This window comes from Chaetura pelagica, unplaced genomic scaffold, assembly GCF_000747805.2.
Source record: "Chaetura pelagica isolate M959 unplaced genomic scaffold, ChaPel_1.0 scaffold68, whole genome shotgun sequence".
Taxonomy (NCBI): domain Eukaryota; kingdom Metazoa; phylum Chordata; class Aves; order Apodiformes; family Apodidae; genus Chaetura; species Chaetura pelagica.
In genome coordinates this window covers 2397210-2409874 of record NW_009954407.1, presented here as the reverse complement: position 1 = coordinate 2409874, position 12665 = coordinate 2397210, and the positions used below count along the sequence as shown (strand labels likewise).

Below are 12665 nucleotides of genomic sequence, written 5' to 3'. Positions count from 1 at the left end.
AAAGAGGTGGGGAAGTTGTCTTGACTGAAACAGGTTTATAATTACATGATAACAACACAGAACATTGCAGAGGGGCTCTGTTAGACATATTTACTTGGTTGCTGATAAATTTCTTGAAATCAGTGCATTTCAGAGTTTGAGTCTATTTTTTTCTCTAATCGAGATGCTCTTCTGCTCTAATGAAACTGTGCTCACCTATTCACTTCCAGTTTCCCCAAGGAATTCACTGTGTCAGCAGCTTCACAGCTGAATCGCCCATTATTTTGGGCCACAGACAAGAATTTCAGTTAGTCTGCTCATACCAGTGCAAGGTGGAAAAAGTATAAAGGTGGCCAGCTTTTAGGCCTACGTGTCTGAGGTGAAATGGTTGTAGTGGGAGATTTGTTGTGTTACATGGATTTTCTGCCTAAAAGAGGCATTTATGCTACATTACCTATTTATACTAGGTTGAGATTAACATGCCTGTTGTTCTCACCAGCTATAGAGACAGGCTAAGTGACTTGCTCTCATATAGTTTACACTGTAGACATGCACCTGATCAGGTAACCAAGCTACCTCTTAATACCCTCTAGTAGAGAATTACCTAGTACGTAGCACTCATTTCCAGACTTGAATTCTTATTGTTCCTCTCCCACACTTTGTAATCTGCCAATATCCCTTGTGAAAAACAGGTACGAAACAGGGCACAAAATATTTCACTCCCTGACATAACCACATTACAGCTCCTAATGATCTAGTTATCTGCCAAAAGAAAACCCCAACCAACAAAAAACAAACAAACCCAAAACCAGCACAGATAAAAGGGGCTGGAGCAGTAGTGTGAGATGCAAGGATATGTATTGCTGTTTCAGGGCATCCTTGACATTGCAATGAACTCGTCACCCCAGAATAGATGCCATCCTTTTCAAGATGTCAGACGTGCAGGAAGATAAACCAGGGCTTGACATACTAACAGTTTATTTCTCTAATTATTCTCTCTGTAATCTAAGTTCTTAGATGAAAATTAATCTCCTGTACTTCCTGTAAAACCAGCTCAAAAAAAAACTTCCACAGGATCTAGCCACACATTTCTTTAGTAGAATCATAGAATCATTTTATTGGAAAAGATCTTTAAGATCATTAAGTCCAACAGTTAACTGAGCACTGACAAGTCCACCACTAAACCATGTCCCTCAGCACAATATCTACACACCTTTTAAATACTTTCAGTGATGGTAACTCAGCCACGTCCCTGGAGAGCCTGTTGCAGTGCTTGACAACCCTTTCAGTTAAAAAAATATAATTTCTAATATCCAAACTAAAGCTCCTTCTGGCACAACTTGAGTCCATTTCCTCTCATCCTATCATTTGTTACTTGGGAGAAGAAACCTACACTCACCTCACTACCACCTCCTTTCAGGTAGTTGTAGAGAGTGGTAACTTGCTGTCATCTGCAAACTTACTGAGGGTGCACTCGATCCCTTCATCCAGATCATGGGCAAAGCTAATTATAAAGATACAAGAACTATCCCAAATACTGACCCTGGAGAACACCATTTGTGACCTGCTGCCAACTGGATTTAATTCATCACAACCCTTTGTGCTCAGCCATCCAGTCAGTCTTTTATCCAGCAAAGAGCACACCCCTTTGAGCCATGAGCAACCAGTTTCTCCAGGAGAATGCTGTGGGAAATTGTGTCAAAGGCTTTACTGAAGTCTAGGTAGACAACATCTACAGCCTTTCCCTTATCCACTAAGCGGATCCCTTTGTCATAGAAGATCAGGTTAGCACTATTATTTGATTTTTCATGGAAACACTTCCTCTATTTGCATGCCATGTTAAACATTACATTCATGAGCAGCTGGTGGCTCTCAAATCAGAACATGTGTTTACTTTAACAGTGGTTATCTCTTAAAGGTACTTGGCCGTTATGTGTTTATGGCCTCTTAGGTAACTACTGAAGGATCAAATGAACTAACTAGGTAGAAAAATAACTATCTTACCTTGTAAAAAGCTAAAAACAGAAGTAATGGAAGTATGGTTTTAAAACTAATTAATTACTGCACCCCTTCATATGCTTGTTTATTTTTTAACAAGAATAACTGTAGCAGGCCTGTGTCTGCTATCCTGTCCGGAGAAAAGTATTCCCTTAGGATTATTTTTTTCAATATTAACAGCATTTAGACACAAGTTTCAGCTGTTCAAAGGCTTTACCCTTTTAATTTAGCAAGTGCTAAAACCAAATAAAAATCCTACACCCTCATTATTGTAGGCTATTAATACTGAAACCTAAAAATCTGAAAATTAAGTTTTCCTCATTTTAATTACATCAGTGGTGAGGATTTTGCAAATCCAGTTGGCTACTCCTACAAATTCACATTTATATTTGTGCTATCCCTGCTGTGACATTAATACTCTGGGGAAGTTACACTTGTGGAATTACTTCGAATTTAGTAGCACTCACACAGGCATATGAACTCATCCAGTTCACATCTCCCAGTGGCTTTTGCTATTGAATAATGAGAATAAAAATTAGTTAATTATGCTGGTGGTCCTCAGTGTTAAGTTTGTTAATACTTGGTCCTTAATTTGTAGTGATAGGCAAAAGTCCACTTTCTCTTGAAGATTTTTATCATTAATGTGATGAGAAGTACTTGATAAAGAGGGTAAAACACCTTGTCAAAACAAAACAAAAGGTAGCATAAGCCAAGGCAGCACCAATTCATCTTATCTTACTTTTCAAGTGCGTTCAGCATCACACAAGAATAAGGACAATGTCTACACACCACTTATATCTCATTGCAGCCATAGTTAGCTTGTGCTGTGCTCAGAAATATTTTTTGCCAGTAAGGCTGTTTCCATAGTACAGCAAGAACACTAAGGTGCTCTTAGTTACAGTTCTTCTATCTCAGCTCCAAAGCTGTTGTTCTGTTACCTTCCACCACTCTTCTACTAAGCTCTACCCATTTCCAAACTCCAGTAATTAGAACCATATTGTAAAACATTATTTTACCTCCCCTGATGTCCAACTTGCCCTCAAAGGAAAAAATATAATTGAGAAATGTAATTAAGTTCTTAATATTTTTTCACATATAAAACAGACTAGAATACCATAAAAATACACATATAAGCTGTTTAAACAGAAGTTTTAAAAATATCTTAGGGCTGCTTTTACTGACGCACACAGAGATGCATACGAGGTCCCTTCTTATGCTTCTTCAGTATTATATATTTATACTTAGATCTGAGAAATTTCCCTCACTGAGCCTTTGACACACAACTGTCTTTCATATCTCCTACGCTCATACAGGGTTGCCCTGTGGTGTCCGTTGCCATCGGTATCCCCAAAAGCCAGAAAAGAGCAGAGCTGTGAGGACCAAGCACCATGAATGAATTACATGTGGCACCAGTATGACACTATAATGCTACCACATGTGTGCCAGCAACTGGGAGTACACTCAAAGGAGGACCATTAAAACACATGCTTCACATAGATAGTCTCACAAAACAGTATCTACTGCATCTATGAAATTATTCACTGCATCATTCATCAGTTATGCATCAATATGATGCCCATTGGATGAGACAACATTTATGTTATGCATGAGAATAAAGGATATTTCTGAAATGTGTACACACTGAGCACGTAAAGCCAGGCAACAGACTGAGATTCTAATCTATTGTGCACTACACAACAGTTTGACACTTTGTCAGACTATGCTGGCAGAGTATTCATGAGGGATGTAGTTCTCCAATATGTCATACTAATTTTCTTTTTAATCTTCATCTGCTGTTTCACAGAATGACATCTTGAACAGGTGCACTGGCACAACTGGAGGGCAGGTGAATTGCAGCTAGGCAATAAGAAGCTGAAGACAGAAATCTCTTAAGCTTAGTATACAAGTCAAGGAAGTTCAACACCTGAGCTCTTTGGACTAAAAAAATTCCTATTTCAGCATTCTAAATTTCTATAAACTTATGTGAGCTCATAAAAGAAATGAAAGAAAATCCTTTAATTGCTCACAGTTTCATTGTCTTTCAGTAAGGTTAGAATTGTGAATATTCAAGGCATTAGAGAAAAAAAACATCTTTTTAATCTTCGTTTTGATGGTTCCATATGCAAATAGAATAAAACGTAAAGCTGCAAAAAGATCTTTTAGAAAAACATGAAAAATCCTTCTTCCATCCAAGACAAACCTACCAAAGCCCACCTATGTCTTAAGTAATGGTTAATATAAACATGTTTTCTATTCTTTAGGACTACAGAACAAAAATCTAACACATAACACATTCTTACCTCTAAAAATAATATTTCTATCATGTGAAAATTTTACTCTTGGACACCTTAAAATGCAGACAGCTCTGTGAAATATTTATTTGCACATTTCATAATTACTTTGAGATAAATTTATCTCTAGTACTTAACAACTCTAAAGAGGCTGTAAGCCCTAGCAAATCAACTATATACCAATACAAAATGTCAGGCAGAAAAATGTAGTGATGACTTTTTAAAATATTCTCATTACCCTCTAAATTATTTGTTACACTTGCTTAACATCATTTGCATATCTCCACAGACCTAAAACAAAGTGCAGAGCACCTTGTATAAAGCCTCCCAGTTTCAGTGTCCTCTTATCCTGACAGCCAAGAATGAGGTATTTACTATGTCAGGAAGCCCCAAACCTATGTTTATGTTATATGATGTGACTCACACAGCATACAGAACCTGTAGTATTTTATTGGCCCTAATGAAGACAAAGGGAAAAAGACATCAATGTTAGAAACTGGACTAGATCTGCACTTCCCCCATAGGGTGACGGTGGAAGCAAACGGGGCATTTCACAGATATCTTACTTCTTGCAGTAGTAACATATCTCTTTGATCACTGGATCAAAGAATATGGCTTTGCATTCCCAAAAAAGTTTCGTGAGCATGGAGCCTGGAAGTAAATCTCACTTACCCACTGTTGAGAGCTGTATGTTAATTGACTTTCAGCATTTGTGCAATAAGGAAATAAACTTTTATCACCAATCCTTGGTTCACCTTGAAGAGCCCATATAAGACCAGCAAAAGCCCCACATTCAGGAGAACTGCATAACTATGCAGGAAAGCTGCAGAGAAGAGGACAAAGGGAGCTCCCTTAGGCAAAGCCCACTTGCACCTCTTTTTCCTGAAGAATGAGAACACACTACCCCAACCCGACAAAGCACTAACCCTTGTCATAATAAACCCCTAAAAGTTGCACAACAGGCAATAAGCAAGGAATATTTTAAATCCATCCTTAAATCTGCCATCATAAGTCTTGTTTGGTAATGAAGATGTAAAAGCTAACGAGACTAGAAGGCATATTAGTAATAACATAATGTGTTTGGCTTCTTTCAGACCATTCTGCCTTCTCTTCAAGCCAGAAGAAAATATCCTTATAAATAACAAACTTGGTCTCAAATAATGAGCCCTGCTGGGAGGTGAAGCATGTCATTCAACATGGAGCTGCACCAACACAGATCAAAGCTGTCTTAATTAAGCCTGTTAGGAGAACAAAGGAACTGCAGCCTGAGACACAGAGCTGTCCCACCAACACCAAGAAACTGAGCCATGCCACTAACACTGAGACAGTGTCCCAACACCACCAACATGCCAAGCCTTCCCACTGACATTGAGACACTGAGTCATCATTAACCACCTCCTGCTCCAGGAAGGGCCTGGGCTGGGAAGCCTCCTTTGACAACAACTGTTTTGAACTGCTGAAGCCAGTTGCTGCTGGAAGTTTTGGTACTAACTAAAACTTTTGAGACCAGGGTTAAGTACTACTCTCTTCAGAAAGCCTGACACAGAAGTTGTTAATTGTCCTATCTTCAGAAGCTTTCAAAGATTTCCAGTAAATCACAATCCAATCACAAGCTGAAATGGCCATAAACATATAAAAAAAGATCGCTGTTATTATTTAACTATACCCAACTCTGAGATAAAGCACACTAACCTCATCTTACTTTTAAACAGACAGGCTATTGTTTTATTGCTTGACTGGCACTAAAGGGAAATATATTGAACTGTGTGGCCTAAAGTCAGATCCTGTTCAGCACAGCTAAATATTTCTTGTTTTCATCTACATGTTACAGACAAAATGCCTGATCTTAAGGCACAGCAATAAGGATGGAAAGGTCTAAAATGCTCTCCTTTTGTATCTTGCAATGTGAAAATACATATTTTTCTACACCATCCTCTAGCAACATCAAACACACACAAGGGCATTTCCACAGCATTGTACTAATTGCAGGCTACATGTCACGTAAGATCAATCTTGCAATAATTTCCAGTGAGAAATTGTCACTGCGCACACAGAAAAACCCAAATTTGGTCAAGAGTTTCCTGTAAATAATTCAGGTTTCTGGAGTTCTAATTATGCCTAGAGCCATTTTTGAGGTGCAAAAGAAAGGAGGAACACAGGTTAATTTCCAAGATTGTAAAGAAAAGCTTCTTTATGCACAAGAAACATGGGGAAAAAAAATTGTAGGAAAAATATTTTTTACATAATTTCTTTAATATTACTATGTTTATCCAGGTTTTGAACTAGCAAGGAAAACAGACAGCCAACACCTTTCTGAGCCAGCTCATTTAGCTCCTGTTGTGTAAACTATCAGAACTGGCTCCCAAGGAGCAGGCAACAACCTGACTTGCAACTCCACAAAATTGGGATGCCCGGCTGAGTTCCTTAAATCTCAGAAATGTCTTGATTACTTAAAGCTCCACTCCCTGACTTTTTCTTTGCTGTTTTTCACTTGGGTTGGGTGACAGGTCTTAAAGAGTTCTAGATGACTGACCTCTTCTAGTTGGCAGGCTTTGATGACACTCCTGTATCGGTATTCATCATAGGATACACCAAAAATTATGTTTTCTTTTATTGTTCCAGGCATGATCCAGGAGACTTGAGGTGAAAAGGATATCCTTCCACTGTGTTTAATTTTACCCTGTGAAGGCTCCAATTCTCCCATTATCAACATCAGAAGAGAAGTCTGAAAAAACATTAACACTTGGTTAATATAGCAGAGATGTGTACAACCATAAGAAATGCTAAACAAAAGGAGAGTCACTCTGCTAAATCACTTAAATGGTACACTTGTGTTTTAAAGAGTGTCCCTGTAAGTGCTGATCCAGTGCAAGCTGCAATTAGTGCAGATTTTCATAATACATATGGTTCTGAAAGGCCCCCAAAATAAGAGAAACTTTTATAACTAACTTCCAGTAGTTATTAAAGGTAAAAATGTGAGGATCTGTGAGACACACAGTTATAAAGTATTAGTATTTATGGAGAATGTTATTTGATTTTTAAATTATCAGTGAATATTTTTGTTTGTTCTTTGTTCAACACCATTCATGTTTACAATTTTCCTACTGTTCATAAGCCTTTTATTTACATTGCCTTAAAAAAAATGCAAGTTCTTTGTGTATGTGTATACAATTACTCACAAGCTGTTCAGTGTGATCTGAATTTTCCCCTGTAACAGTTAACTCATTTACGTGAATACATGACCTAAGTATATATACTATTTCCCTTCATAAAAGAATTGATTGCAATTTCAGTACTGACATGTTATAATTTCAAAGTTAATCAGTAGCTTGTAGTAACCTTGTCACACATCATTGGCTACTAGATCAAAGAATAGAATTGAGAAATACAAGGAAAAATATGTTACAGAGCCATTCCAGTGGTGTTCTTATCACTCATAAACAGTCAACAAAGCTGGGACATAACAGCCAAAGATCTAAAAATCTGTCTAAGTTACAGATTCATGCTGTCAAGTCCAGAGGTCTTGTGACAATTTATACAGTACGTGGGGATAGTGTAAAGATATTATTTTCATTATACCAGAATCTGAATTTTCCAAAATGCTGAGTAAGAAGTTTCTGATCTTGCAGAGACAGATGCTTAGTGTGTTTTGCACACTGGATGTTAAACTACTGTAGCTTGTGCCATATCATATAAACAGAAAAAACAAACAAACAAACCCTGATGCAGTATTAAAGAGCTGATGTCAGGCTTCAGACCTGTTACAGATAAAGATAAATGTGCAGTACGTTCCACAGGCTTGACAATTCTTGAAATATACAGTAACAGCCTCAAGCAATATGAAGGAAACCTTAAATTAAAAGGATGTAAGGAAGGGAGAAACTATTTCTTTTTCTTTGGGGACGTATAAACCTTTTTTTTTCCTAAATCTTCCTGATAATATTACAAGCCTTTCATCTTTACTGCCTTGAAAAGTGTAAATTTGTTCTATTTATATAGTCACATAAAATGCACAGTTTGCTCTGAACTTTTGCCAGTTTCCTAAGTAGCTAAATAAAGATACACATACATCGTTCAGTACTTTCTCATTGACATTTTTGTATTAGAAGTACCAGCTTTAGCAACAACCATCTGACATTATCAGTAACATAGGAAAACTAATCTGTTATTTCAGAGGTATCACGGTAAAGTGTACTTATCAGCTTATCAGCCTGAGGACAATCTGTTGTCCTGAGTCCCTTACTCCTTCCTTTTAGTATCATTACTAAAAAATAATACAGAAGCCTTGATCACGTTGAATTTGATGGGTCCTTTGCCATTGACTCCAACACATCAAAGATTTTACCCCATGCAAGTAAAAGAAATCAGAATATGTTCACCAATAATTTGTTAAACAGGAAGAGAAAAGCTGCCAAATGCATAAAGAATACTCGTTTTGACTTTCATATCTCATAAAAACCAGTGAAGATGACTGATCTAACTACTTACTGTTCAAAGTGATTAAGAGTATCACATTAAGAGTATCATTTTATATTAACGAGGTTAACTGGATGTGTTATCTGCAAACTAAATGCACTGAGAACATTTTGAGGTTCTAAAATAATGATTCATGTAAACCATAACTTTTCTTAGAAAACCAGCATTTTCAGCAGCACCTCTCCAGACATTCACATGGGGCTCAGGGAGCCTGAGTGAAGCATTGTAGGAACCGCAGCACAAGAGACTAGGACCACATGTCCAGAGCTTGCATTTTAGTTATATGGCTAATCTGAGTTAGGCTTGTCAGGTTACCCATCATCTTCTGTTCAAACTTTTCCTTAAAATGTTAGCAAGACAGTAAAAAACCACAACAATCTGCATTCTAGCACATTGAACCATCTGGGTATCTATGCTGTGTTCTCCAGTTTATTATTTTAAAGACAGGGAGATTCTCACCATGCGTGTTAACTTTAGGTTTCATTCTGCATTACTCCTGCATATCTACTTTTACTTCCCATGAAAAAATAGATTTGTCATTTAAATTGCTGTTTCCTTAATAAGTCCATTTCCTTGTATGCACAAAAAATATCAAGCAAACTTTTTCTCATATTGGTTGCAGAGTAAAACTTGAAATAACTATTGGCCATTTTCTTGAAACTTAGAATTTATTGATACTTTTTTCTGCAGCCATCATTTTTACAGCAAGAACAGGATAGCAAGGATACAGTAACAATACAGGAAACAAGACAGATTAACAACACAAAATTATTCCTTAAAATTATTAAGGCTTCTGTTGAAAGAATAAAAATAGAAATACCTTGCCTGCTCCAGTAGATCCAGAAACAGCTAATAACTCTCCCTTTTCAATCCTGAAATTTATATCCTGAAGAACAGGAGAGGCATGAAGGGGAAAATTACTGAAGAAGAGATTGTTGTCAGTGCTAGGAGCTTTGCTGTTGTTTTCCTGGTTTACTTTAATGAACAGCTCTCCAATTCCCTGCAACATACACAGGTCTCTATTTGTATGTACATAAAAACACATAAAACATGAATATGCAGACATGTATCATACTATAGACTTATGAAAATATATGGACTTACTTTTCTGATGTTATTTTCCCTATCTTTAACATATTTATTATATTCTTAAATATATAGATTTTAATGTATGTCTTGGACTTGCTTCTAAATTTGTGGACACAAACAAAAGTTGCCAACACAAATAAAACTTGCTTATTATAGATCAGTTTTCTGATGTTTATACATGCCACACTTTGATTCTGTTTTCAGGCTGGCTTAAATAACTACTTAGAATAAGCCTTAACACTTACTAAAAGGTCCATTCCAAAGTTTCTCAACTGTGGATAATTTGATACCATGTATTAATTATTATATATTCCTTGCCTGCTGATATCTGAAGCCATTTAAAACAAAGGAGTGCAGGCTGCTCTTTTAAGGAACATTAGGCAAATGTTGATAAAAAATATACATTCTGTGTTTTAGTTTAATTTGGGTGAAAGTACTAACCTCATCCCAAAAAGCTGTTACTTTGTCCAGCTCAACACCAGTGGTTGTTAGATTATACTCCAGGGCTTTATATTCTTTTTTCAGCAAGAAATCCTAGAAACATCATGAAAGCAGATGAGAGAAAACAGTAAAGGATGACAGCTGTATCACACAAAGCTGTACATTCAAGGTCACATCTCAAATGCTGTGTCCAGTTTTGGGCACCTCAATACAAGAAAGAATTTGAGGTGCTGGAGTGTGTCCAAAGAAGGGCAATGAAGCTGGTGAAGGGCCTTGAGAAAAAATCTTATGAGGAGCTGCTGAGGGAGCTGGGGCTGTTTAGTCTGAAGAAAAGGAGGCTGAAGAATGAGGGGAGACCTCATCACCCTCTACAACTACTAGAAAGGGCATTGTAAAGAGGTCAGCACTGGTCTCTTCTCACAAGTAACTGGCGATAGAACAAGAAGAAGTGGCCTCAAGCAGCACCACGGGAGGTTTTGACTAGACATTAGGAAGAACTTTTTCTCTGAAGGAGCTGGAGAGGCACTGGAACAGGCTGCCCAGGGAGGTGGTTGAGTCACCATCCCTGGATGTGTTTAAAAGTTGTCTAGATGTGGTGCTTGGGAATATGGCTTAGTGCTGGACTTGGTAGGGCAGGGTAAATGGTTGGACTCAATGAACTTAAAGATCTTTTTCAATCTAAGTGATTCTACAATACTATGATTCTATGATCTTTGCCAACACTGAACATTATTTAATATTTCTGATGGTGCTATCGCATTGTAATGTCTTAGAGAGTGGCATATATATAACCACTCAAGTTTACTTGGAAAGAATTAAAGTTGGCATTTCCTTTGCTTTCAGGACCTCTATCAGGCAGCATTACTCCTCCAACTTTAATACTTCTCAAGTAAAGCTTTAGTTTTGGAGTAGTATGTGAAAGGTTACATTCTGGTAAATAGTGAAACAATGCAGCCAGGTGCTCCTATCTCCCTGTTACAAAACTGTGGGAGTTTAAAAGTTCGAATGATGTCTCTACCAACAGCAACAACAACCAAAAAAAGGCAGATAATGATCATGGCAGTGCAGCACTGAAGTTCTGTAATTTCAAGTGACACAAGGCAGCAACCCAATGTTTGTGCTACTTTCTGGGAAAATACTATGAAGAAGGAGTAAGCCTATGCTAATGTAAGAAAGATAACTTTTCTGTTCCGTTATTTTGTTAAAGTTATGCAGTCTGTAGCTACCATCTCCTCTAAATTGTCTTTTTAAATTATGTGGAACCAAGTAGGCCTACCTGGGCAACACAGAGGAGAAACTAAGCAGATAGCAAGGGGAAAAGTCAGTTCTCTACAGTAAGCTTGGAAATTTCCCAAATAGAAAAAGCAGAAGTGAAAATCAGATGATTGAAAGAGCAGGAACCAGAAAACTGGAAGGTAAATACAGTTTATGCAAAAAAAGGAAAACATAGCTAGGCTTTCATAACCAAAGCAGTGGGGTCATCCAGTGGAGATGCTGGAGCAGCAACAGTCAGAGAAAGTACACTGATCCTGAAAGACTTCATGGTCTAGAAAACATTGGTATAGCTATAGGGCAAATTCAGTAACACAGGGGGCATATTTGGCCCAGTGAACTCTCTAAACTGCTGAGGAAATTAAATCAGAGAAATGTATGAGTGGTTTATTATTTTTATATATGTTTCTTGTGACAAGTAAAGGGCATTGGTGTTCTGGGATTCTGTGCACTCTGACTATGGGGTCTATACTGCCTGCCACAAAGATATGATTATTTATGGATTCTGGAGCAACTACAGAACTAATACCCCAAAGACAAGTGTTCAGCAAAATGAGGGCACTGGTATGAAAAGGGGACTTGCCAGTTCTGTGACAGGGCATTGAATGCACTTTTTTGGGAAACATGAGAGATAGAATACTTCCACTAATACCTCAGGAATCAGGGTACAAGGACTGCCTAAACTGGGACCCAACAAGGCAGCCTTTTGAATGTCAAATAGGAAGACTTATGCCTAGACTTACTGAATTTTCTGCTCAGTTGAAAATCATAAAAACCCAATACCTGCTTCTTACTCTATATTAAGGTCCAAATTTCTGAATAAGAACTCTAAGTTCCATATTAGGTGTTTTTATTACTCTAAAAATAATAAAATGTATGTTTTATTTAAAAAGTAATATATAAATAGGTAAAAACATCTAAGATTTCACCAACATAGAATGATAATCTTTTTCCTGAAAAGTTATTTCAAAACAGCAGAGGAAGCAGATGACAGAGTTAATGGGAATGCACCCTGATTTGACTCTGCAGATAAGCCTCTCATGCTGGTATATGAGCAATTGATCTCAGTAGGCAAGGTAGGTAATAATTATTTGACCTGTACCTTAATTATGTTTACTG

The 12665-nt window shown here is 37.3% G+C and overlaps 1 protein-coding gene across 1 annotated transcript in view; it reads right to left on the bottom strand.

The window, feature by feature from the left end:
- Positions 1-12665, bottom strand: part of CFTR (cystic fibrosis transmembrane conductance regulator (ATP-binding cassette sub-family C, member 7)) — an 89387-nt gene that overhangs the window by 47189 nt on the left and 29533 nt on the right. The window contains exons 9-11 of the mRNA XM_010004326.1: positions 10275-10367; positions 9565-9744; positions 6802-6993 (exon numbers count right to left, since the gene is read on the bottom strand). Of these exons, the coding sequence (XP_010002628.1) occupies positions 6802-6993; positions 9565-9744; positions 10275-10367 (465 nt within the window). The remainder of the gene's footprint in view (positions 1-6801; positions 6994-9564; positions 9745-10274; positions 10368-12665) is intronic.